The sequence below is a fragment of the Zeugodacus cucurbitae genome, chromosome 6 (genome assembly GCF_028554725.1).
Source record: "Zeugodacus cucurbitae isolate PBARC_wt_2022May chromosome 6, idZeuCucr1.2, whole genome shotgun sequence".
Lineage (NCBI taxonomy): Eukaryota > Metazoa > Arthropoda > Insecta > Diptera > Tephritidae > Zeugodacus > Zeugodacus cucurbitae.
The window spans coordinates 69,123,116-69,150,771 of record NC_071671.1 but is presented as its reverse complement, the minus strand read 5'-3'; the positions used below and the strand labels follow the sequence as shown (position 1 = coordinate 69,150,771).

The following is a 27,656-nucleotide window of genomic DNA, read 5'->3' as shown; positions in this document are numbered from 1 at the left end:
AGAAACTGGAAAAAACATAAATATTTAAAATTATTAAAAATAATTTTTTAAATTAAATTTAAATGCTGTATTATTTTTTTCAGAATCCAATTTAAAATTGAAGTTGTTATCATTTGCAGTTTCTGTTTTTTTATTTCAATTTATGAGCGACTTTACAAAACACAAAACGAATTGGTCTATAGGATATTCCAATTGGACTAATGCATCCATTATGGAAAGTGCATCCCAACTAACGTTTACCAATCGGTTTGGCTGCATTGAATACATTTCTGTTTTCATTTTGGATGTAGGTTTGATTTGTCTGCATTTGTCTGGTTGTGCTTCGTGATTCAAGTGCGGTACGGAAGATATTGATAAAAATTTGTACAATTGGTGTACTAATTGAGAAAATGTGTATATGAAATTGAAAATTGCAATTGTGCGTCATATAAATCAAAAGTGAAGTGATAAAGTGTGGCTCGGGAAATGTGTGGGACATTTTATACAGTGTTCGAGATTGTAGTAGCAGAAGCAAGCAAAATAAAAGCAGAGATTTATGTTCGCAACAGTAAACGTCGCTGTCTATAATTATTAGTAAAAGCATAGTTTTTTTGGAAGGGGAGGTGGGGTATACATCGCCGGAACTTGCAGCACCAGCACTTCCTTAAATGCAACAACAACAGAGGCAGCAGCTACAATGGGTAAGCAGTGCTTAAAGTGGAGCAAATCAACAAAGAAAAAAATGAAAAAATGAATGCCAGAATAACAAAAATGAAAACTGATTTAAAAAATGCATAAAATTCAGATTACAAAGGTGTTTGCAATTCGACGCCTGCTTATGACGCACACCATCGCAAATAACAAAGTAACACCGGCGTCGTCTACTTACCCTGTCAAGGAATATGTGTATATTCATGCATACATATTGAAGAATTTTGTTGTCTGAAATTTTGCAGTTACCTTTTAAGTCGAAAACTGACTTCAATCGATTTAACCAAATTCACGGACAGTAGTTCAGGGTAGACTAGCTGTTGCTGTTGCTGTGAACTGGAGTGTAATGTCGTGTAGCAACAGTAGATACAACGTTGTCCGTATTGAATGGACGAAAAAAACTACCTACCGGATGACAGAGGGTTGAGTCAGCGCATTTCAAGTGCGATAACTAATTATGTTCGCAATATGGTAAATGCATGTATGTATGTATGTTTATGCACTTACGTATCTGCGTCGTTCATGTACGGGCAGTGGGACGACCAAGCAGAAAGCAAACAAGTCTGCAAGGGCTCTGCTGCCACTTTTGTTCGCTTTGCGATGCTATGGAACATTTCGAAATAAGCGCCGTTGGCTATTTTTAAGTCATTCCCACAGCGAACAGCGAACAACAAATGGCGAAGTGTGTGTGGCATTGCTGTCAAACTAGGCCAGAGCAACTTTCGCAGCAAACGGCAACTGCTGCTGCTGCAACACCAAAAGCATTCACCGTAGCCATGACAGTCGGTCTAGCATATGCTAGATTTAGCTGTAGCACGACATTTGTTGCGCGCTCCCACTTCACACCCACATGCGGCATGCAACCGATAATAACAATAAAAAAGAAACGTAAAATCAAATGAAATGACTTTTGTCTCCATGAGCAGATGGAACGGATGTACGCGGGCGTTTGGACAACCGCATTTTTTTGTATGCTCGTGATGATTTACTTACAAAAAATTAAAAAAAAAAATGTTTTCATTTCTTTGGATAACACGAGTTGCAAGCCAATAGATGATGTACAGAAATAAATTTGGTTTACCCTGTTGGTCTAATATAAGATTATGCCCTATTTTATAAAACTCTTCATACAAAAATAGAATTGAATTACTTGAATTTTGTCTACTCTTTCAGAATGCTCCCAAATTGATTTATATGAGTTTCTAACAGAAGCAGAATTGCAACATTATTATAATGCAATCAAGTAAGTTGCATAGATATTATACAACGCATAAATTTTTGATTGTAATTTGCTTTTGTTTCTACAGAAATGAACTGAAAATTACAAACGCTGCCCACGTCAAATATGCGACTGACGAAGACCTCAAACATATTGGACTATCGCGCCCAGAAATACGTCGTCTGCGCAAATATTACGAAAAACACTTTCCACATGGCTATCTGAGTAAAATAAAGCGCTTACTACAGGCGCCAGCCACAATCGTCAAGCGTGACGGCGGCGATGGCAGCACAACCCTTTCAAATGCCTCATTGCATAGCGCAGCGGAATCGCCTTCAACGGCGCGTACCGCCAACTCACCCAGTAAGGCACCGAATAATAAGCATATTATACCAGCAGATTCTATAACGGTGAACAAGCAATTGGGTACAGGCGAATTTGGCATAGTGCAACAAGGCGTGTGGACCAATGGCACGGAAAGGGTTAGTACATCTCAATAAGTAGTGAAATGATAAAAATAAATAAATATATTTTTATTTCGCAGATACAAGTTGCTATAAAATGCTTGTGCCGCGAGCGTATGCAATCGAATCCAATGGAGTTTTTGAAGGAGGCCGCCATAATGCACTCCATTGAGCATGAGAATATTGTACGTTTATATGGTGTCGTTTTGGCGACCGACTCATTAATGCTGGTTACTGAGTTGGCACATTTGCGTTCGCTATTGGAATGCCTAAAAGATCCAGGTTTGCGCGTAAGCTTCCTCACGATTCCAACGCTTTGTGAATTTGCAATGCAAATCTGTAACGGTATGCGCTACTTGGAAAATAAGCGTCTCATACACAGGTGCGTACAGTTATTTCGATTCTATCCATATGTCTATATAAGCTTTTCATGCTCATTGCAGAGATCTAGCGGCGCGCAACATATTAGTTTTCAGCAAGGATAAAGTTAAAATCTCCGACTTTGGTCTGTCACGTGCTTTGGGTGTGGGCAAGGACTATTATAAGACAAATTTTAATGTCAATCTAAAACTTCCTATTGCCTGGTAATATCATTCAATTTGCTTCCAATTAGATTTTATAATGTTTGTACTTAATACCCCTCCCAGGTGTGCACCGGAATGCATCAACTATTTACGCTTCACCAACGCCTCAGATGTTTGGGCTTATGGCGTTTGTCTGTGGGAAATGTTTTCCTATGGATTTCAGCCTTGGGCTGCACTTACCGGCTTACAGATACTTGAAGCTATAGACGCACCAAACTATCAGCGCCTCGAGCAGCCGGATTGTTGTCCTCAGGAATATTACACGCTCATGATCAAATGTTGGCAAGATGATCCTGTAAAACGTCCAAAGTTCACGGAAATCTACGAACTGCTGCCCGATATGAAGCCTGAGCAACTGAAAGCGGTTGTGCACTGTTTGGAGCCGAAGAAGGATCATTTGTTGTATCGACAAGGTGATATTATAACGGTGCTCGACCGTAATACGGGCACACCGTTCTGGAAGGGCGTACTTACAACGGGAAAGACTGGCTTCTTTAACCCCTCAAATACCGTGGCTTATTTAGAGGGTTTACCCAGCGCTAATCGGTAAATTTGTGAATAAATTTCATATTTACAAAATATTTTACAAATAATTTTCCCAATTACTTTTAGTGATTCATTTTGTCGCACGAGTGAACGCATTAGTAAACGCAAATTACGCACAGAAATGATATCGAAGCCGCAAAATGATTTCAAACACACTGGACATGTGGGTATCGACGGCGATTCATTTGGCGATATAGCGTTCCTCGGCAATTCGCAAAATGTAATGCAAATTTATTTACCTTCCGTTTACCTACTATTAATTTATCGTTGGTTCATTCACAGTACAATCATGTGCCACGACAAATCGTTACACCTTATAAGCCATCGGAAGATATCGAGCAGACACCACTTTTACTGCCACCAACACCAACCAGTCCAGATTCTCTGCAAACTGCTAGCGGTTACTTCCCCGAAGAGGGTCATGGCACCTCAATGAATCCCACATTTATATCTTCCACGGAGAATACACCCAAGCATTTCAACACAGGCAACGGTGCACAGTCGTCATTCGAATTTCCTGGACAACAGTCACACACCAAGTCCTTCACCAATCCATTTACCCACAAAGGCGACGATGAAGTTATGCTGAGCGGCGGTACACTCGCTATGCAAAATAACAACTACGGCCTGGATAGTCAAAGCTTCCAAGGAAACATTGCTGCGGGTGGCTCACAGCAATGGCGTGACGCGGTCAAGAATGGCGGCAGTAGTGAGGATCCACACGAATACCATGAAATCTCCGATGACGAAATGACTGCTGACAAATTAGATTTTGGACCTTCGCTCATGGATGAAATCAACTCCATGTTCGGTTCAATGAGCGCCAGCACCAGCGCTGCCGCATCGAAATCGTCCGATTTTGAGCACACAAACAAGAAGAACGAATTCGCCGAAATCACGTCGAAATTGGTTGGTGGCAAGAATGGCGAGAGTAACAGCAGCAGTAAGTTCGGCACCTCCTCGAAGAAGAAGTCATCGTCGGGCACTGTCAAACCCATCTCGGTAAAAGATGAGCGCATTCTGAATCAAGCCATCGAAATCGCTAATGAAATAAGTGCGAGGTGAGTTGTGCGCTAAATTTGAAAAATCTAACTGTAATTTCTAACACTTTGAACTGCTTATAATTACAGATCAATGAACGATTTGGTGTGCGACCAAACGTCCAGTACACAAAGTCCAAAACGTAAATTTAGCTTCCGATTTCCGCACTTGACGAGCAGCGGCAGCAATGCCAGTGACAAGGGCTCGGGCGGTAATTGCTCACCGACAGCTGGTGGCGCGAACGCGAATGCAGCAGCGCAAAAGTCCTTATCGCCGTATTCGAAAAAGAAAAATTTCACTGAAGAACTGGAGAGCATACCCGATTTGCAGGTAAGTTTTGTTGTTATTTTCAATTCAAGCCTGATTGCCTAGATTTGTACTGAAATCTCAACTATAAATCGCCAAATTACTAACAGCAAAATTTATCTGCCTCTCCCTTCCCTAACGTGCCTCAATTAATTTGAAAACAAATTATGGGTTTCTTCTTCTAAATTTTTTGTTTTGTTATTGGAATTTTGTTTGCCATTCGTTTATTTACTGTTGTTCTGTATAATTTATTATGAAACGTTAATGGTTTGTTAAAATAGCGATTTCGCTCCTTAAGCGAAATCAAAAATGTTAACGGTCCCGATTTACGCATACCGATTTTCGATAAAGAAAGTTCCGATTTCTGTTTTGAAAAATCCCGTGAAATCTTAAGTCGTCCACTGAGTTTGGATCCACCACCGTCGTCCCTAACTCAGAACACAATGTCGCCCTCTGCCACGCTCGATCCGCAATCGCATCGTGCGGTGCGTAATCAAAAAAGTATCAGCGAGAATATTATGGATATCGAGAACACGTTGAAGGCGCTTAATCTGGATTTCATGCACACCTACACGGAACTGGACAAAACCGACTCGGATGAGACCTTGCTGAACGAACAGTTTTCCAACATCGTGTCGTCGATTGAGGATGAAATCAGTAGCGCCACCGGCAGCCTCAAATCCGCCATCTACAATTACAGCAACGGCGTACAGACAATGTTCGACTTTAATGCAGCGACCAGTCATTTGGACAAGCACTTGCAATATATCAACACACAGAGCCACGCGCAGGCGCAGTCGGCGCTAGGTGATTTCATGCAGGACCAGAAAATGGCCGAAGACAAACGCTCCAGCACGCCCGACACGGGTTTCGCTTCGCGTGACACCAACATCTCGCTATCGCGACGTAGCAGTCAAAAATCCAATTATAGTCCACAAGAGAACTACTACAGTCCCAAAGAAACCTCGTCGATGTTGGCGCCTAGCGGCAGCGGCAGCAGTTATATGACACATAAGGATGATAGCTTGCCGCTCGCAACGGAGCGCTTCAGCGCTACGAAATACGGCAGCTGCGCTTCACCAAACAAAACGTCTGCGCTTAATGCGAGCAATACTTCGGTATACTCCAGCAATCAGCTTAAGAGCAGCGCTTGCGGCTTGAGTGTGGCCGATGCCGATCCATATAAAGAGAGTGGTCATCGTCAGCGCTCCATGTCTTTCACCGACAACCCAATGAACCCCATCTCGCCGGTGCTGTCCGAACCACAGCAGCGTTTGAAACGCCGCTCCACTCACTCGGCCATGGAGAGTCGTTCTTCACACAAACCGCATGTGCGCAGCGCTTCATCTTACAAACCGCGTTCGATACGCGCACGCACATTGCGTCGTCTCAGCTACAATCCCATCATATTGGATTCGAGCTCATCGAGCGATGATGATCCGATCAGCGATTGTAATCCCAGTATTGCGCGTTCGGAGTGCGATATACGCGCGCGGGTCTCTTCACTTTACCGCCGACGCCGACCGGCCAGCGGTGGCAGTGTAGCTGGCAATGGTGCCACACATAAATTGTTGACACCCGGCTGGCAAGACGAAGACCCGTCGGAGTTGGCCACGACGTCGCAGAAGAAGTTGTACGGTTCGAATGTGAGCATAAAGTCGGCGCCGCACTACAATTACGGCGCGCGTAGCATGTCGCATCACTACAGTCGTCAGCTGGAGGAACAATTCGCCTATGAAGACCGTATTTATGATTTTGGTGGTGGGCGCGGACCGGGTAATAATTATAGCGGTGGTGTACCGCCCACCATAGGCGGTCTGGCCAGAGGCATGGATTTGAATGGCAGCAGTGGCCGCATTGGCAGTACTGTTGTTGCTATGGGTTTAGGCGGTGGCGGTGGTTCCGGTTCAGGCTCATCTTCGGCTACATCATCGGCTCCGCCATACAATGGTGGCGCCGCTATCACTGGCATGGGAAGCGCTGGTGAACGTACATTTACCGCGCTGAGCGGTATCAGTGCGCGTAATGCAGTCTTCCACGAATTCGATGTCAGTCGTTTGACGGGCAAAAGTCCCACTTCCAATTTCGCCAACTCCCCACCGGAGGAGCGTAATCGTGCACATCCCTCGCCGCCCAAATCCTTACCGCTGCCACCGTTGCCGATATTAAATGCGGCAGCGCCAGCCTCGGCGGGTAGCAACGCCACGTCACTCCAGAAGAGTTTGGGCAGCGCCAAGCAGCAAATGGAGTTTCATTGGCCGGAGAAGATACATGCGTCGACGGTGAAGCAGAATGAGCTGCTCTGGCGACAGCAGCAGCAACAACAACGGCACCCAAGCAAAACGTCTACCAAACAACAGTCACACAACGCATTCCTGGGCAGCATGCGGGTGAGCAGCGCGACTGCTGGCGTCGGCCTCGCATTGGGCGGTGGCGGCGGCGTAGGCGGTGTTCCAGGCGAAGCGTCCTACACAAGCGACAGTTCTTCCAGCGATAGCGAGGAGTTCGCCTTTCGCACCGAGTTCATACCTCACGTACCACCCAGCCCAGCTCCATAACTAAGAAAAATGCTGAGATATTTTTTCAATTTGCTTTTTGGTAATGTGTTGGACGAGCAGCACTAAGACGAACAGCGAAAAGTTGAGAATTGTTTGAATATTAATGAAAAGAATTGAATTAGTTATAAGCAATATGAGACATATTCAAAGCAGTATTTTATTGTTGTACAAAAACAAAGTTATTGGAGTTAATAGGAATTCTACTTGTTGCAACAGCAGAAGGAACTTTGTAAGCCCTTACTTAACAAGATAAAAATATATGTTATACTGAATCAATTGTTGTTGTACTCGTCACCTGTGACCGGTCTAAATCGTTGCTTTCGGAAATATAAGTACTCGTGGTGGAAGAATGTTGGTAGGGCTCCGAGTTTATATGAAGCTTAGATGAAGTTGAAGAAAAAGAGTAAATTTTCATTTATGCAGAAAGCAGAGACTTGTAACTGCAGCGGAAGCGGTAGCCAGGACCAACGTGTCCATCGATATTTGATTTTTGGAATTGCTGCCGAAAGGTTAATTGACAAAATATCAACAGCAGCGCAGATAATGCTTAACATAGGGAGTGCCTTATCGAGAGTAATTATTTTCTGCATCAAACGCACCCTCAACACATACACACACACATTTTGCGCCGTTTTTTTTATCAACTGACATCTCTTAAACTTCCACAGCTCAAACTCTGGTCAAATACAGACATACATATGTGCAACGTGCAACAATAATTCATGAAATTGCGAATTTAAATCACCATCACCCATTAACTTACATACATACATAAATGTGAAATGTTCCCTAAATGCAAAAACAACTTTAATGCAGACTTTTTATGCGCAACAATCAATAGCTTAATGGAATTTTTACAAATCATATTTTTTACAATTTATAAATTTGTTTAACAAAAAACAAAAGAGACAGCAGCGAAGCTCCACAAAAACAATACTTTTTTGAAGCATATAAATATAACATGAGATTCGAAGTTTAAACACAGAAGAGTATTGAAAAAGTAATAGCATTTATGGGGATGATTAAAAGGTTCCTTTCAAAATAAAACAAAAGAGTATAGTTCTCGTTAGCTGTTAGTACGAGTAGTTGTTGGGTACAATCCCCATTTCGATGGTTAAAAGTTTCTGAAAAATGTTAAAATCAAGAATATAAAATTATATATTGATATTTCGAAGCTTAGTGTAGTATGAACTCTCGTCTAAATTTTTGCAATTGTAATTACAGTAAAGCTGAAGTCAAAAAATTTATAATATATTATGAAAGATGAGCGAGCGAGTTATTCGACCTCTCTGCTAAATTTCAATACCCGCTCACATTCTTATATGAAAGATTTTCTCATAAAAGTCCATCATTCGTACTGAAGCATCTCAAACTTTTATGTTCCTCTATTTGTCGATGGTTGGAAAAATTCGTTCATACATCTAGAAAAGACGATCCCGAATGCAACTAAGCTATGATTTCAAAACAGACTTCAGTTAAACTGTAATTACCATAAGTTTTCCTCAAACTTTCTAAGCAAAGCCCTTATGAATTAAATTTTGAAAATGAATGATCAAACTATTGTAATTAAAATATATTCTGAGCTTTGAAATGTTCCATAGATATTAAAATTAAAGCAAAATAAATATATACACTAACTTCTGTAAGCTATCGTCTATTTGTTTCGCCAAATAAACTCAGAAACGAGGTGAATTAAAATCAAAATAAATTAAATAAATAATGCTTAATCAAAAAACGTGTTTGATGTTGAAGATTTCATGAATTCTAAAATGTTGCAAAAATAAAGGGTGATTTTTTTGAGGTTAGGATTTTCATGCATTAGTATTTGACAGATCACGTGGGATTTCAGACATGGTGTCAAAGAGAAAGATGCTCAGTATGCTTTGACATTTCATCATGAATAGACTTACTAACGAGCAACGCTTGCAAATCATTGAATTTTATTACCAAAATCAGTGTTCGGTTCGAAATGTGAAATCCGCTTTTTTATCGACAAATTTTGTTCAGCGATGAGGCTCATTTCTGGTTGAATGGCTACGTAAATAAGCAAAATTGCCGCATTTGGGGTGAAGAGCAACCAGAAGCCGTTCAAGAACTGCCCATGCATCCCGAAAAATGCACTGTTTGGTGTGGTTTGTACGCTGGTGGAATCATTGGACCGTATTTTTTCAAAGATGCTGTTGGACGCAACGTTACGGTGAATGGCGATCGCTATCGTTCGATGCTAACAAACTTTTTGTTGCCAAAAATGGAAGAACTGAACTTGGTTGACATGTGGTTTCAACAAGATGGCGCTACATGCCACACAGCTCGCGATTCTATGGCCATTTTGAGGGAAAACTTCGGAGAACAATTCATCTCAAGAAATGGACCCGTAAGTTGGCCACCAAGATCATGCGATTTAACGCCTTTAGACTATTTTTTGTGGGGCTACGTCAAGTCTAAAGTCTACAGAAATAAGCCAGCAACTATTCCAGCTTTGGAAGACAACATTTCCGAAGAAATTCGGGCTATTCCGGCCGAAATGCTCGAAAAAGTTGCCCAAAATTGGACTTTCCGAATGGACCACCTAAGACGCAGCCGCGGTCAACATTTAAATGAAATTATCTTCAAAAAGTAAATGTCATGAACCAATCTAACGTTTCAAATAAAGAACCGATTAAATTTTGCAAATTTTATGCGTTTTTTTTTTTAAAAAGTTATCAAGCTCTTAAAAAATCACCCTTTACAATTACAATACATAAGTACAGTTACATACATAAAGTTTATATAGTATATAGCGCTCTTTCATTTTATTGTTGAGAAACTTGATTGTGAAACCGCCTTAAACACACACAGTCTGATCTGAAATCCGAACAAAGAAATCCTTTTTAGTATAAATCGAATTTTAATTTGTGACTTTACAGGCACTTCAAACCTAAAAAAATCAATATTACATATTCTCAAAAAACACTTTGAACCTAACCTCACTATCCATTCGACAAAACCGCTTTGAAATAACGGATTTCTAATCAAATAATACGGAAATTCTGCAGCAGGAGATAATTAAAAGGAATAAAATAGGCACCTATTATGATTGGTATCCGCACTATTTTTCGAGAGAATTGCTGAATATTTATATAGTCTAAATTTTTTTTTTTTAATTTTTTATTATGGATCATTAATATTAAATATTTTTATCGATTTTTTTTTATAAGGTTGTGAATACAAAATATCAATTAAATATGAGGAATTACGAACTTCACTTTTCGAAATGTTTTTTTTTATTAAAAAGCGATCTCAAGTGTAGTAAGTGTGTTGTATTCAACACTGCATCAATACTAATTTCTATATCACTCAAAATTAATAAAACTTTATTTAGCGAAATTCCTTATACATATTTATAACAGTAAAAGAATTAATAGCTCGTTTTTCTTCTAAGTTAATTAGAGTTTAATATTGAGTGCCTGTAAAGGAAAATACGAAATCGTTTTTAATATAGCTATACCGTTTTTAATCGCTTTTAACGCCTACCCAAGTAACGACATAGACAGCTTTTTAGATGTTTTAACGCTTTTTTACAACAACAAAGAAACATATTTTAGAATCCCAAACAAAAAAAAAAGAAAGCAAAAAATTAATATTTTTCTATAATAAAACTAACTTCTCTACTAGAGTAGACATAATACTTCTTGAAACACCAGACACTATATACCAGCCAACAAATACAGTTAATCCATTACTTATAAAGAATTATGCAAAGACGTATTGCAAAGAATTGATCTCTTGACAGCTTAGCGTTGTTTTTAGCATAGTATGGAAGTGTTTATAGCGCGCGTAATTGATAAGCTGCGATCATTTGCAGCAGATTATTAATTATAGAGGTGGCAGTATGTGCTTGCATACATATCTCTCCACATATATACTCGGATTATATATTATATTATTATATATCTTTAGGTATACCATATTTGGCATTATCATCAGCGGAAATTTAAATTATAATTACATACATACTTACATGTTTATATTATATGCTATATTAACCTCTCTTATATATGTATGTATACATATATTTACGAAATTGTATACGCATTAGTACGTTGATTATTGGAACGTACACGTAAATCTATGGTCAATGCCATTTATATTCTCATTTGCCCTTAACCTTTCTACATACATACTTACTTATAAACATAATTATTTAAATAAAATCCCGTTTTATGGGCGATTTCAAATTCTAGTTGATAATGATAGAGCAACACACTTGCATATAGTATACTCAGTCTTACGTGTGTATGTACAAGTACTCGTATCTTGGTTTCTTCGCGACAAAAACAAAAATTAAATTTAAAAAATCACAATTAGCGTGATAAGCCAAAAAGTCTATTTCTACTCGTACTCGTACTTACTAAATACTTGATTCTAATGGATGAAAAGGCAAAATTTAAATTCTAATTAAGAAACGCAAAGCAGATGAACTTTTATTTGCAAGCGATAAAAGTAAAAAATAAAAAAACAAACAGAATTTGTATTTACTGTATTTTATTGTATTTGCATGTATTGCATTGCCGGTTGCATTTATGATGTTTCATAAAATATGAATAAAAAAAATAAAAAAATAAAAATTAAGCATCAAAGTTAATATAAAAATAAAATTTAATAAATTAAAAAGTTAAAAATAAATATTCTTAATAAAAAATAAGAAATACAATTTAAAAAAATTAAAATATAAAAGTTAAATTTATATAAAAAAGAAATAAAATATAAAAAATAAAATCAACTGTATTTTCTATTCTATTAAATGATGAGATTTAAAAACAAAAAATGAAATAAAACTAACAAAAGTCTAAAAAAATAATCAAACTAATATACATACATACATAAATACTTACATGTTTATTATAACAAAAAAAAAAAAAAAAAAATACAAAACATGAAAAGAGGAGAAAAGAAAGAAAGAGGAGAAAGAAAAGAAAATATATATTTAAAAACTAACTACATTCGAAGCAAAAATTGTTAGAACGTTGAGTTGAATCAAAATGTTGCTAACTTTCGGCACTAATTGAAATGTTAAAACTAGAGCTAAAACAAAAACAAAAACACAACTGACGAAATGTGAAATTTGAAGGAAACAAATCAAAAAACAATAGCACATACTAGTTTATAAACTATTGTAACAAGATAGTACATACAGGAAATTTCAGTGCATGCATTTCAGAAACGTGTTTGGTTATCCACAATTTGACATCTACAAAATACAACAATACAAATATGAAATATGACAACAATAATGAAGGAATTAATGAAAATAACTACCAAAAGCAAATCAATAAATTATTGTATTTCTATACAAGCAAACTTGTTTACTTTTCAATGTTGGATAATAGCTTATATCAAGTAACCCTAAGGTCATTTCAAAAATAGCATTTCTCCTGCACAATGGTTTCATTAAAATTTCTGCCGGTAACCATGATCATGGGAACCTTCGTGACATTTATCACGAAGATCGGTCTCTGAACCTAACCTAACTTAACCTAAAAATGACCAAATCCTTTGAGAGTGATGCAATTCTTGTAGGGGTGTAATAAATGGGTTCTCAATGGTTCCACGGTATTCAAGGCCAAATTTCCGGATCTCTAACTAATTGTTTCACGTCCCAAATAGAGAAAGTAAATCAGCATTAAATTGATATTTTAAATATTACTTGACATTTTAGGTTAAGTTTTATCTGTTGGTTTTTGTATAATTTATGTTGATTTAATATTGTTTATTTCACAAAATACTTTTCATTACAATTACAAAATTTATTAAATTAGCCCTACTATGATTTATCTTTATTTTATTTTCTACTTATTTATTTAATTTATTTTTCATTTCCGTCCTTCAACTCCCATCATTCTTTATATACACTTCCAGGCTATTATCGGCGAAGAGGGACGCGAAGCTTACAACAGTTTGATTGAGCGCAAGTCCTCATTGGGCGCGGGTCTCGGTATGGGACTTAGTCCCGCCGCCACTTTGCTTAGACATCTGGACACGAATGAATTCGAACTGACCACGGCGAAAACATTACCGCGACGCTCCATGCATCTCCAAGAGCGTAGTGAACCTGCGCGCGGCATAACTTGTCGTAATAATGGCGATCAAATCGTGGTGCCGCTGCACAATGCGCCACGCCCAATGACGTTGCCCACACGAGGCGCTGCTGGACGCGCTAAAAAGTTGGATGGCAATACTGGCGCGCACTTAGTGAATGGCGGCAGCGTAAATGTGTCCAACGAAGAGACTGTTACGTCACCAACATGCAACGGCGACGGTAATGGCGGTTCATCGCCCTGCGAAAGCCCCAGCTACTTAACGAATACATTCTATAAATTTCCCGAGAGCGCGAATGCAAACACGCCAGCAACAACAGCTGCCACAACGCCGACTGACGACACAACAACAAATCCGATACCGCTGCCGCCGCGTGACGGCAAGAAGCACATTAAAACGAATGCCAAGCGGCATGTGCGCAAATATCCGCTTATAATACCGGTGAATGGTCTACAACGCACGCTGAATATGGTGACGGAGACAACGCCCACGGAGGATGGTCTGAAGCCGGTCACAGCGCTGACACTCAGCAACGGCGTGATGCAACGTGCGCTGACAGCGTCGCAGACGAAGGTGACGCCTAATAAGTCGGTACCAACAGTCACGCCAGTGGTGGCGTCACCGACATCACCGTCATCAACAATGCATGCGTTCCAACGTCACTCTAGCGACGGTCACACCTATCAAAACCTAGGCAAACTATCCGATGCGGAAACTGGTTCGGGTGCAAATACCACTGACTCCGCTTCGCTGCATTTCGAATCGATACTCGAAGCCGACTACGACAAAGGCTCTGTGCTGCAGTCACCCGATGTGACTGATGGCTTCTACAATTTCTCCATACAAAAGGAACAGTACAACAAAGGCAAGACCGTAGATTTTCATACGAACAAAATATGCGGTTTATATGTGAATGAGGATGAGCTGCGCAATCTGGACACCGAAAGGAATCTCAAATTGAAACAAAACTCGGCGGCAGCGAAAGGAGCGACAACAACAATGGCGAACGTTGCTGCTGCGAGCACGAATCCTGCAGCACCAGCTCAAGCCGCAACATTGGCGGAACCAGCAGCCGAAGTATTGGCCACAACATCAACAATTACCACAACGGAAATTAAGCCAGCGCCCTCTATGGTTACCACAGCAACTATAACGTTAGCCAGCCCTGTCGATGAAGCGCCCCCAACACCAAAAGTTGCAACACCAGCCTCACCGGAGAGCGCTGTCATCAGAGAGAAAAGTGGCAAGGCAAACCTGACAGCCGACAACGAGCTGGCTGGCAATGCACTCTTTAAGAAAGTACGCGAATCCGTTGAACTGGCTATGGATAAGAAGGCGCCTGGCACTACAAATGCAGCCGGTAGTGGTGGCAGTAGTAGTAGCAACAAAATACACAAAGTAGCACGTGCTTCCTCCATTGCAACAACAACGACTCGTCCACAAACCGAAACGGAATACTTCGCAGCAGCCACTGCGCGTCTCAAAGACTCGAATTCCGTGAGCTGCGAGGATCTGCTAGAGTTTTCCGATAAGAAACCGAGGGGCTGCGAACGTGGTGTGGACTCGGATGAGGTGCGCATAATGGTCAAAGTGCTCGGCAAAAGTGTGAGTAGCAATTGATTCTTAGTGTTTTTTAGTTAGGGTGTCTTCTTATGTCTTCTCGTATATTTTACAGGTTGTCGAGCCAACACGTTGCCTACAATCACTCGAATTCATCGGCTGGGATGTGCACAAAGCGATCAAAATCATTAAACTACAAAATATTTTACCCGCAAAAGAACTGAGCTTCGCCGCCGCGGTGGAGGCGTTGCAGAAATTCGAGTGGGACTTGCACACAACTGCGCTCAAGCTGAAAACCAGTAAATGCTAATTACAACAACAAAAAGTGAAATTTAAACCGAAAAGCGCCACGAAGTTAGAAATAAGTATCAAAAACTTAATTTTTTTTTAATTTGCGAATACTACAAATTGATTGTGATTAGATTTTGCTCGAAAGAAACCTATTAGGCTCATATATTTTTTGTACCCACTGTAAAAGTAATAAATTTTTAAATTTAAATTTAAGTAAAAAAGCTGAAAACTGCTAAGGGGTGCCAGCAAAAGCTCATTTGCACAACTAAAGCAAAAACATATTTACATTACATTACACTAGCATGTGTCATACAAAAAACATAAATTTATCTTTAAGCAGATAAAACATAAAGAAACATAAACAAACTGTAAACAGAAGCCAATCAGTGCCTTTTCGCATTAATGCGACGTTGAATCATCTCAGATGATGTCAATGAAATGAAAAACCAGAACACCGAGGATATCTCCGTATCTCCATGTGTGCCTTGGCTTATTAGCGATTTCGAATATTTAAATATTCATACATACATACATATTCATATGCCATTGTAGCACAGCTCGACTGCAAGTGTGTATCTCATGAAAAGTACTTATTGCATTCGTTTGTATTGCATTTCACTTATATATATTATTAATAATGTCAGCGCAACTATATTTTTATTACTCTTTAAATTTATTATTATAAAAAATTAAGTTAACATTTTAAACTGACTACACACATATACATATACATACATACATATAACTGTTGAAACGAAATGCATATACATATTTTTAATATTATTAGTCTGTTTCTAATTCCTTAGCGCGTCTTTATACGCCTGTAGCTCTTTAAGCGTAACATTTATTACATGCAACTCTATACATTTATCCACAAAAACATTCAATATTTCAGTATACAAACAGTTATTTACATATATATTTAGATACATATATAATAAACGAACAACTCTATTAATATTAAATATTAATGCCAATTCAGAAAGGAAATCGGATACTCTGCATTTGTAATACAAAATATTTTATTATACATACTACATACACACAAACATATATAAATATTTACAAATTCATGTAAGCATTTAAAATATATATAATATATATTTACTTATACATATATATATAATAAAAATAAAAAAATGGTATATTGGCTTATCTGTTGCCTTGCGATATTTTCAAGTTTATCTTTTGAAATTGTAATCTAACCATCTCATTTATATACAATACATAACAAAAAATTCAAAATAAAATAAATAATTTAATTAATAAATTTGCTGATTTGTTGTTGTTGTTGGACCTTTTGAAAATAAGCGAAAAATATTTGTGGCAATTTGGTTTTTGTTGCACCCGAACACCTATAAGGCTCGTATGCTTTAGAGACTATAATATCTCCAAGCACTATTTATTATATCGCGTTTCCTTTAAGCTAAATCACCGCGAAGGCCTTAAGCTGTGTCATAAAATACAAGAGACTCTTACACACTTTTCTTTTGGATGCTACGCTTAAACATTTTTTATCTAGACTTAACCCTAACTTACTTGATTATGTTCTGCCAGCAATCTCAATATTCTTCTTCTGCATCGAACACTTTCAAGCTGGAGCTGGAGTGCTTTCGTATTTTTATTCAGCTATCATTCCATCGTCTGGGGTATTCGCCGTTGCCAATGGTCAAAGTACGTCCACGCTTCAGTCCCATAAAGCAGGACGGGTATAATGAGCGACTTGTAGAGGAGTGTGGTTTTGATTCGTCGAAAGAGGACTTTCCTTTTCAATTGCCCACTCAGTCCAAAGGAGCATCTGCTTTCAAAAGTGAGTCTGCGTTGGATTTCGAGGCTGATATTGGTGTTAATGCTGGTTCCGATATAGACGAATATCTACAACTTCAAAGTTATGACTGTAAACAGTGACTTGAGAGCCAAGACGCGAATGCGCCTACTGTTTGTTTGATGACAAGGGATATGCGTTTCGTCTTATCCTCGTCGCTCCTTTTCGTCCAGTCGAAAGAAGTTTTAAAATCGACAAAGAGGTGGGGTGTGTCGATCTTCTTTCATCAAAATTAGGATCTCTCATTAGAGGCTGTTATTTCCTTTTCATTGGGGCAGGTTTTTTATGTGATGGGTCCCAAACACTGCGCACAACCGCTGAAGCGGGCTTAGCCTTCTCACATTAGCTCTCTTCCAAACAGCTGTTTGTTGGGTACTCAGAGGATACTTGGTCTTAGACCGGAAGTCGTGAGCTGCTTGAGCAAATACATATAATATAAATAAGAGGATAATTTTGATGTTCGCCTTAGAGCATCTTAAACGAAAGAAGTAAATGTATTTCCTTATAATCAATGCTTATACAATTAGTTTTAAACATTTTCATCTCTAAATCAATAGCCAAGTTTTTATTGAATATTGATCATGCCACAAAATATATTTTCCAATTTCATTGCACGCACAAAATTTTAGCTGTCTTGATCAGAAAAACAGAAATCAAGAGCAGCACAAAAAAAAAATTGAAAAAATTTTTCTTTTTAGAAAATATTTATACATTTATTTTGATAAGAAACGTTTTTAGTCACAATTAACACAGCATATAACCAAATAGAGAATGCACAAGAAAAAACCAAAGAGTATTTATACCTCACGCTCCACATACTCGGACCGTGCCAAGAGGGAGAATGAGTCGTTTAAGGAGGTGATCGTGCCGATACAAGCCATTGAAACAGCGCTGTTGTTGCTCAACTCACAGGAGGACTCAGTGCTGGTTACCGTTTTCAAGAATATCACCGAATATGCGCGCAAACAGCGCGAGAATGTGGAGGAGCTGAAAAAGTTGAAACTGCTCGAGTTGCTGTTGGAGAAAAAGTTCTATATGACATCTGATGCGGTAATGATTCGACGATTCGCCACCTATTTGGCGTGCACGCTCATTGAAAGCATGGATATGCTGCGCGATGTGGAGCCGGAGAAAATGGTTTTCATTTTAGGAATATGTTTGGAGGCGTATCTACTCGAAGTTGATGATTTTACTCTGGAATATTTAACGGTTATTATAAATAAATGTTTGCAAGATCCGCAAGTTGCCAATGCAATGCTGGAGAAGAGTGATTTCCTGGAGAAGTTCTTCTTACTGATTGCAAATACCGAGAATCCAGACATTTTGTGGCAATCCTTCGAGGCCATACACAAAATGCTGCTACTGTTGGATGCTGAGAAATTGCTGGCGTTCAGCACATTGCCAAACTTTCCCATCGAACGTGTGCTTTGCGATATCACAAATGAATTTGTGGACATACGCAGCGCGGCGCTGAAGATCGTCAAAGATCTCATTGTGGACACGAGCGATAACTCTACATTCGCCGACTTAAGTCGTTGTATTTTCACGCTACGGCAATTAACTCAACTGTTCTGCGATTTTGCTACCACCGAACACGGCACCGAAGCGATCGAGGCATTGGCCACGGCCATGCGCACCGAGAAGATGACAAAACTCTTCTTCGAGCACAATTTCTTCGATCGCATTATGCAGAATGTGAGCGATAATCTGTTGGCGTATGCAGCGAGTGTGAAATGCAAGGTGATCTGGATCTTTGCAGAGAACGCCAAATATGAGCAGTTCTTGCAGCGCATCTACGAGGCAATGGTGACGGATCTATTCTTGGACTGTCTGTTGCAAGTGGATCCGTATGGCCCAGCGCCACATGTGATAGCTGGTTTGAACCGCATGATGAAGAATACGAATGCGGCCAATCGCATACTGCAGCTGTATGAAGCGGGTGTGATAGAGCGACTGGCATGTAAGACACCTCTGACATTTCATTTCGACAGTTTTTTAATTTTTTTGCCTTCGCATCTTTCGTCTTTAGACATCATATCCCAACCTGGCATTGATATACGCACACGTGAACAGGCGGCCGATTTGATTGGCAATTTATTGCGCTTTGCCTTCCATGACACTGCGCACCAATTGTTGGCGCTACAGATTGCTCTCCTCCTGGGCCGCATATTTGGTCAACAACAACAAGATCTCTCCATTGACTTTATACTATCGCTGCTGAATATCATCGAACAATTGGCACAAAATGAGGACTACCGTGAGATTCTGGGCGAGTCTACGCTGCTCACGATGAATATAGCGCTTATGCTAAGGGTGCGTACTGAATTTCCAGTAATAATCACAGCTCACTATACTTCTTTAACTTCTCTTCAAATATTTTACAGAACTCCTTCGCCACGGCCATATTAGTGAACAACATTTTCCGGTGTCTCTGCACGTTGGCTGATGAGGAGAAAGTCCGCACAGTGCTACTCTCACACTACATTGCACCGTCCATGAAGCGCGGTCTCAAGTCTCTCTCCAATCTGGTTAAGACCTCAGTCACTAATTTCATTATGCAAACCGCACGTTTCCCCGAGATGGTGCACGAATACATCGAGGCGGGTGTTTTAGAAGTGTGAGCTACATTCTCCTTATACATTTGGGCGTTATTCATTTACCTCTCTCTCCACTTTAGACTTCTTTTAAATCAACGTTTGGCTATGTGCGTGTCCACTTGGGGTCCCGCCATTGAAGCTATACTTTCTAAGTGTCCAAGTCTTAAGTTTTGTATACGCAACCATCTCGGTTTTACAGACAGCACTGCTGGTAATGACTTCCTTGTCTCCAAAAAGAAATTCGACGATTTCCGCGTTTTCCAAAATATTCTCAAAGAGGATGTTTCGCCGTTACACCCTATTCTAGTTGTGAATTTCGAACGCAAGGTTTCACCACCCGATCTGATTATAGAAGTACCAATAGAATGCTTTCCGATGGATGAACGTTCCGGTGTTACGGGTAGCTGGTGTTACTGTCGTAAACCAGGTGATAGTGATCTACCGCGCATATTAGAATTGGTGAACGGAGAACTAGAAGTGAGTTAATTTAATATAGAACTCCCGAAATCTTATAACTAACTCCTCATCCTTACAGAAATATGGTTTACTGCAAAATCCTGCGAAAATGAGTCGTTGCATTGACTTCGATAATTTGGCCAAGCGCGCTAAAGTTATTGCCGAGATCGTAGAGGCTGCACTTAGCAGAAATCTGAAACGACTGGATCTCAACACCACCGAAGAGTGCTCCAATCACACTGTCAAATGCCACTTATACGATATCGCACGTGCGCTCCACTGCAATTTCATACCCCTCGGCATGGTGCACACTGGCTGCCAATTTGAGCGAGCAATTCTTTTCAAAGCTTTGGCCGATCAAATCGGTTTACCATGTACATTACAACGCGCCGTCGACGGACGCCTGCTATTCAACGAAGTGCCCTTGCCGGTGGAGATTGACCACGATCCACACTGCGATAAGAAGACCATGAAATTCATGCCTTGGCGGATGTTGCGCCCCACGCACATTGTCGATTTGATGTTTAATGTGGGCGAACTCTATCCCATACAGAGTCGGCAAGCGATGCAATATTTGAGATTGTATTAGCAGGTTCTTCTTAGAATGCAATTAACGGAGAACAAGTGATCTTCAATAAATATATATGATGTATTTTCAAATATACTAAATAAATCGAAATACTATTTATAATTTTGGTTTTATAGTCGTATGTGAAAAAGCGGCGCAAGAAAAACCTGATTTCGTAGATATAGTTCACATAAGAGCTTCAGATCAAAACTTTGAGCTAATTTTTGGAGAACGTTGAAGTATAAGGTATAACTATATCTACTAAAAGTATTATAGTATTGCGACCTAGTTTTTTACTCTGAACTGAACTCCAAACCCCTGAAGATTTGTGAGAATGTGAATGAATTCCGTGAATCCAACTTTTTACGACAGTACCTGAATCCATACTCATAATGAGTTAGTTAACCTTCGGTAGTTCAAATACCGATATAAAAAATATGTCTTCAATCCCTTTTCGTTTTGAAAACCTCTTTAATCAAACTAACGGATATTCCGAATGAAAGTCATTTGGAAACCTTCGTACATTTTCGATAATTACTGCGCATGTCCTCCGTACACTTCCGATTCACATGACATTCGCTGTCATTACACAATCACCCCCACACTAAATGTGGTTGAGCCTGTCAAGGCATGTGTAAATAATACAAAAGCTGAAAAGGAAACTGTTCCTGAAAACTTTCAAAGTAAATATTAAATTGAAAGTGCTTAGACGATATTTACGAACTTGAAACATATCTCCAGTATCTTATGAAACCGCTAAGAGATGACGCAAAAACAGAGAATAGCAATATACGTGCTTTGGCTGGCATTGGGAGCGATGCAATCAGGTAGGTGCAATCAGAAAAATCAATATTTATACGCATAACGGTAACTATGGATTTTGTGCCACATTTTTCCTTGCAACAGCTGATGGACAATCGATTTCGAATACGGTGCATCGCACGCAAGCCGCCACGGAGCGCATTAATGATCTCTCCTGCTACGAGTGCGACACGATGGACCACGGAGAAGCGTGTGTGGATGTCTCGACGCGCAATCTGACCAATTTCATACGCAAGTGCAAGGGTGAGGAGTTTATTTGTATGGTGAGTGCGGAGTGACTATTGAGTGAAACTTAGAATTAACAATTTCTTTCTCGCAGGTGAAGCGCTTCTCATACACCACCAGTACGGAGAATTCCACCAGTGCTCCGAAAATGTGGTCATTGGATCGACGCTGTGCCGTTAACTGTGAGGCCGGCTGCATTGTGATCGGCGAGCGAACGAAGCTGTACGCTTGCACTTCCTGCTGCGAGAAGTCGCTCTGCAATACGGGGCGTGGCCGGGCGGTGAGCACTTTTCAGCGCGTGGAGACAGGTATTGGCACATGTTGGTGCGCCGCCATGGTGGCAACACTGTTGCAGCGACTTTTCATAAAGAGTAATCAGCTGCTGTTGGAGATGTGAAGATTTTTGAGTATGAAAAAAATCTTCAGCAGTTGGAATATTAATATTAAATGCTCAAAAGCAACTCTCCTATAAGCGCCAAAACACACAAAAACAAAAACTCAAATATTTAAACAAATGTATATTCATAATTAAGTAGTTGAAATTAACTTTTTTCCTGTTCCAATAAGCCGCCAAATAATAATTTTGTGATACCAAAAAGGAAAATTAATAAAACTTAATTATAATGCTAATTAAAGTTTAGTGTAGAAATTCCTTACTAATGGGTGTGTTTTGTGTTCTCAAATTATGTCTTAAGGTAGACCACAAGTAAGTGTAGTTCCGTTAATGACTCCCACTTCGCCACTTGTTTTGATCGTTTTAACTCGGCCTAAGCCATTAATAAAATACTTAATTAAAACAACAAACGTCAAGTTAAGGGTGTAAAGGGACTTTAACCACCCACCATGCCGCCTGACGCAGAATAAATATAAATTGCCTCAAATGTTTTCGAAAATGTTTTACCAAACTAACGGTGCAACCCATTCCACTATGTGGAGACTTGTGAGAATTTGACGCATGCATGCAATTTCCGTTGCCTTAACCGCTGTTTGTCCCGACCCCCTTACTTCTATTCCAATACATACATGTTAGCTCCCTCTCTCTCTTCACAAACACAACTTTGTAGAAATTATTTATTATTGCATATTCGTTCTCTTGTATTTACGCTATGTTTGGTGTGAGTTATTTCCGGTTTATCGCAAATTGTTGGGACTTTTTATTAGCTACACAAAATTGTGGCAGGCGACATGTTTATAATGTGTACTGCCAATCAACTCCCCTCGTATTGAAAACTCTTGCATTGGGCTGCTGCCTGTGTATTTGTATGTACCCGATTGTGGTATGTTATGCTCTTTCATGCTATTTTCATCTTCTTTATGATTAGAGGTTATATTCCCTTCTGTCTGGACAGTAGGTCATCTACTATAGGTTTATAGTATAGGTTTAGGATCGCCAAAATTATTGTGATATATATCTTGAAGTAATGATATAAATGAAAAGTTTTACATGCAGTCTTCTCAACGCTTGATATTGGGCTTTCTAGTATCGTTTTAGGCTTCAATTAGATAATGACTTTTTTGATTTCAAAACCTTCCCATATCAGATATGTATTTGGAAATTTGTTTGATATGAGGGTTATTTGAATGCCCTCGTAGTCCAGGACTTGAATACTCTTTCTAACGGGAGGAAATTGGGCACATCTACCCTTCAGATATACAAAAAATTACTTATCGGATTTCATTGTAAACCAATGTTACTTAGTCTTAACAAGTTTTAAATTTATATGCCTCACACTCTCTACTTTAGCGAACCACACATGCCACCGAGATTTCACATTTGTACGTACGCTTGTGTTTGTTGAATTGAAATATTTCGCTTTCACGAAAGTAAATTAGATTCGTGTTTTAAGACGTTATCGACAACATCTTGTTGGCTGGCCGAATCTATGGCCACATATTTTGGTGCTTAGTGCACAAATATCATATTGTTATTGTTGCAGAGCCTTAACTTTCACCCGACATTCATTAACTTTAAATGAAGCACCCGACGGACAAGAGGCAATTGAGAATGCAATAAAATACCAGAGAACACTTGCAATTACAACAACAATAATAATAACAAAAACAATGTGGCATTGAATATGTTGCACACATATCTACAAGCTTACAAACAAACATATGTTCAGCACATATACGGGGTCCTTGTGTGGCAACTTGCATGTCTTTGTTAATCCCAAAAATTACAAACCAATTTACAATGTGCTTATATTCCATTACAACGAAACAAATGCATGCTTAGACATACTTACACACCCAAACACACACAGCGAAGCGCACTTACACATGTCTTCTTGCATATATATAAATTGTAAAGCCAAAAAGAAGTGTTTGTTTGCCACATAAGTAATTGCAATAGTCCGACCGGTGGAGAGCAAGTCCACGATGTACTCACAGGAAGGACGAGGAGGGCAAACGAATATACATATGTATAATAGATAACAATCAAGGACCAGAGAGTGTCAGCTTTGTTTGAGAATACACACACCCAGTTACAGGGTTCGATGGCATAAAGTGCAAGTGTTTAATTTGTGTGCGCATGTGTGGATGTGTGTGTGCTGACACATACATTCACATTTACGGTTGCTCTTGCACCCATACAAAATTTGTTCATGTGGCTTAAGAAAATCTCTGCCAAAGAAATGGAGGATAATAACAAGTGGTAACAACTTCACATAAACCGAGAACGTAAACCAAATTGGGGAAGAACAAGAACTAAATGAAAAGTAAATGAAAAACAAAACAAATAACAAAGGGTAGTCAATACTCGTTGTGAACTCAATTCACCTCTGCACCCCCGATACCATAGAAGACAGCAAATTGTTTCGCCACACACGCTAATCACACTGCAGCCCTTCGAACCCCTCACATCACTCACTTAGGGTATGTTCAGAGCGACTTAGCTCGAGCGCGGCGCGCGTCTGTAACATTGGCAAAGTGATTTCTTCGATAATAAAATTTTATTGTCTTCAACATCGTAAAACGCAACTGTTGGAATATGACGTGTCATATGTGGTGGACCGAGTGAGGTCCTTTCATGAGTAAGCAAAAAAAAAAAATTTTATGAGGGACTTACAAACACATATGTATGCTTATGGGTATTTTTGTGATTAAGCGAAGTGTTGATGTGTCGACAATGAGCTGTTTACGATTCATGAGACACCTAAGTCATTGCTCTCGTCATCAATTGGTTAATGAAGGACAAAAAAAGGTTTTCATGAGTCAACAATTTTTTTTTCATAATAAACGTAGAAAAATAGTGTTATTTTCACTGTCGAAATTTCTCGAGTAATCAGATTCTTGCGGTTCTCAAGTTAAAATCACTTTTAACCACCAATTTCATGAACAATTAAATTACAAAAATCTTTCGAGTGGACAATTTAGAATAAAAGCATTTAATAACGCCTTATTTCATGCAAATGAGAAACTTTAAACACAAGGCCCGCCTCACTTGAGAGTGTTGAATGGCATGCGCTGCCATGAAATGAATCACAACTTTAGCAGACTACTAAAAATGCTTTAAGCTGATCCTAATCACTACTATTACCATGCCCACCAACAATTAAAGTGCTTGGGGTGCAGGGTTCATGTGGAAAGCCACAGATTTGATTTTGTAATTTTTTACTTCGCTTTTTCTTACATTTGCAACCCGATTCGAATAGAATTTTTATGCGTTTTTTTATCACGGCTTTCCAAATTTATAGCGACTAAGTCACTATTACTACGGCGCTTGAAGTTGACTAAACTGTGCGCTAGTCGCTAGCCCGGCTATCCACACACAGGTAGAAATATATGCTTATCCTAAGTAAGCAGTAAACGCTCGTAGCGCATAGATTTGCATGCCGCGGCACTTGTAGTGGTCATTGCCTTAATCGTCGATTTACATTTTTTGCGAATCCCATCCTTTTGGTGTTTTTTCCAGAGCACTTTGGCATTGTGGGCGTTTCAGGTTGTTTATTTGTTTGTTTTGTTGGCTCCTATTTTTATGTGTACAGAGAGAGAGAGTGGGGTCTACAAGGCGAATTATGTATGTGCAAATTAAAAATGGCATAAAAAATAAGTTCCTTTTTAATACGCTATCGCAAACGTCAAGCGATGGGGTGTATTGCTTTTGATTTAAAGTGTTAGCGGCGGTAACAGTGGCGGACAGTTGTCAGTTTTCTCACGAGCATCAGCGCGCGCCATTGTATGTGCATGTGTATGTATATATGTACTCTCATGTATGTTTTTATGTATGTGTCTACTATACCAAGTTTTTTGTTGTAAAAATTATTGTTGCCTCCCGTATATTCGCTAAATTATATTCAATTTCAGTTCAAAACACCGCTTTGTTGTTCAACAACAATAACATACATTGCATAAATCTAAAGTAAGCTGGGAGCTCGAGCGGCCCAGGCAGCTCATTGTGCAGCGAATGTGAGGCAGTGCCAGGATGGTCGCGTTTTCCAACGTGTTTTGCAGCAAAATCAAATGCTGAAGCAAGTGAAACAGCTATTATTAGTACAACAACAATATTAATAATATTCGGGAAACAACAAAAAAACGCAAGCTAACGGCAAACATGCGCTTCCTTGTCATTGTCACATTAACGCTGGCGAGCGCTCAACATACTAACCAATACACAGTCACACATACATATACTAACAATAACACCAGCATAATAACAGTTCCTCAATCAATTCGCGACAATCACTTCGTCTGATTTCTCAGGTGGCCATTTTCGCACATGCATTTGCTTTGCATTTTCAATAGAAACGCTCACAAAAGCACATATTTACACACACTTAGATTTCCCGCACACACACACACGCACCTTCATACATATGTACATGAATATGACTGCTTATAAATGGTTGTTCCTTAAACGTTTCACGTTGCACGCTTTGTTTGCCTCTGAGCGTGTGTAGTGACAACAAAAATACTAGCGTACCGACATAGGACTGGTAAGCGCCTTGGCATATGCAACACTTTTGTAAACTTTTCTTACTTTTTTCCAGAAAAAAAAACAAAACGCGCACAGTTCATCACTTTCCTCTCATGCTGAGGAGGAAGACCACCGCCAATCGTCGTCCGTTGTTTGCTATTCTTTCGAACTGTCATGCCGTTCCATGCTATAAATATTCAATAAACGTTTGTATTATGACTTGCAATAATAACTTCTTAGCGCACATAAGAATGCTACACAGCGTTGAGTTGCGCGCGTAATGAACACTCTATTCTCAGCCATAAAAATCCCATTGGATTATATTGCAATATCGCCAATAATCTTTATGTTCGCTCTTCATAGTAAGTGATATCATGGGAAAATTTACAAGTGCCGTGGCTTTGTTTCTAAGTGTGTGTAAGTGTGTAAGAGTGTACGAGTATCTCATTTGGACTGCAGTAGGGTTCCTTGAAAGCGTTGACAATATGAAGAAGCACTTAAATACGTATGCAGTTTATATTGAGTTACTTTTATTAAAATGACATTGATTGGAAACAAATATGAATTCAAAATAGAGATCTGAGCTAACGAGAATCCAACTAATATTATTTTATTATATGTAGATAGTTCCATTCAAAGGAAGACATCACCAATGCAATATTTGAAGCATTTTCTGGTCCGTCACCATCTTCAACACGGACTTATGTTCATGCACAACCAAACACCCTGTGGGCTGAAATTCTCAAAAGAAAATGGGGATGTTCTGAGACGAGATTCAGTAACAATCATCCGGAACAGTATTAACTGGAATCCACAAGGCAGTCGAAGGAAAAACCGACCCGCTCTAAACTGGATAAGAAATTTGCACATCGAAATATGTAAGGTATATAATATGTAAAATTTGGCAT

The 27,656-nt window shown here is 39.3% G+C and overlaps 3 protein-coding genes across 4 annotated transcripts; all 3 read left to right on the top strand.

The window, feature by feature from the left end:
- The first annotated feature begins 74 nt into the window (after nucleotides 1-74).
- LOC105221183 (activated Cdc42 kinase-like) lies at nucleotides 75-16,071 on the top strand. 2 transcript variants are annotated; one of them, XM_011197936.3, is made up of 11 exons: nucleotides 101-680; nucleotides 1,864-1,933; nucleotides 1,998-2,391; nucleotides 2,454-2,755; nucleotides 2,817-2,957; nucleotides 3,021-3,503; nucleotides 3,570-3,723; nucleotides 3,786-4,564; nucleotides 4,634-4,874; nucleotides 13,307-15,091; nucleotides 15,162-16,071. In XM_011197936.3, the coding sequence occupies exons 1-11, from the start codon at nucleotides 677-679 to the stop codon at nucleotides 15,354-15,356; spliced, it is 4,548 nt and encodes a 1,515-aa protein (XP_011196238.1). In that variant the 5' UTR covers nucleotides 101-676; the 3' UTR covers nucleotides 15,357-16,071. The 2 variants fall into 2 exon arrangements, with proteins under 2 accessions (XP_011196239.1, XP_011196238.1); XM_011197937.3 differs by lacking the exons at nucleotides 13,307-15,091; nucleotides 15,162-16,071 and adding an exon at nucleotides 5,132-7,474 and having other exon boundaries at nucleotides 75-680.
- Nucleotides 16,072-17,770: 1,699 nt separating this feature from the next.
- LOC105221182 (uncharacterized) lies at nucleotides 17,771-20,906 on the top strand. Its single transcript, XM_011197935.3, has 5 exons — nucleotides 17,771-19,122; nucleotides 19,192-19,475; nucleotides 19,547-19,779; nucleotides 19,840-20,236; nucleotides 20,295-20,906. The coding sequence occupies exons 1-5, from the start codon at nucleotides 17,934-17,936 to the stop codon at nucleotides 20,802-20,804; spliced, it is 2,613 nt and encodes an 870-aa protein (XP_011196237.1). The 5' UTR covers nucleotides 17,771-17,933; the 3' UTR covers nucleotides 20,805-20,906.
- Nucleotides 20,907-21,176: 270 nt separating this feature from the next.
- On the top strand, nucleotides 21,177-22,447 carry LOC105221181 (uncharacterized). Its single transcript, XM_011197934.3, has 3 exons — nucleotides 21,177-21,610; nucleotides 21,690-21,868; nucleotides 21,925-22,447. Exons 1-3 carry the CDS (start codon nucleotides 21,547-21,549, stop codon nucleotides 22,225-22,227), a joined length of 546 nt encoding a protein of 181 aa, XP_011196236.1. The 5' UTR covers nucleotides 21,177-21,546; the 3' UTR covers nucleotides 22,228-22,447.
- The last annotated feature ends 5,209 nt before the right edge of the window (nucleotides 22,448-27,656 follow it).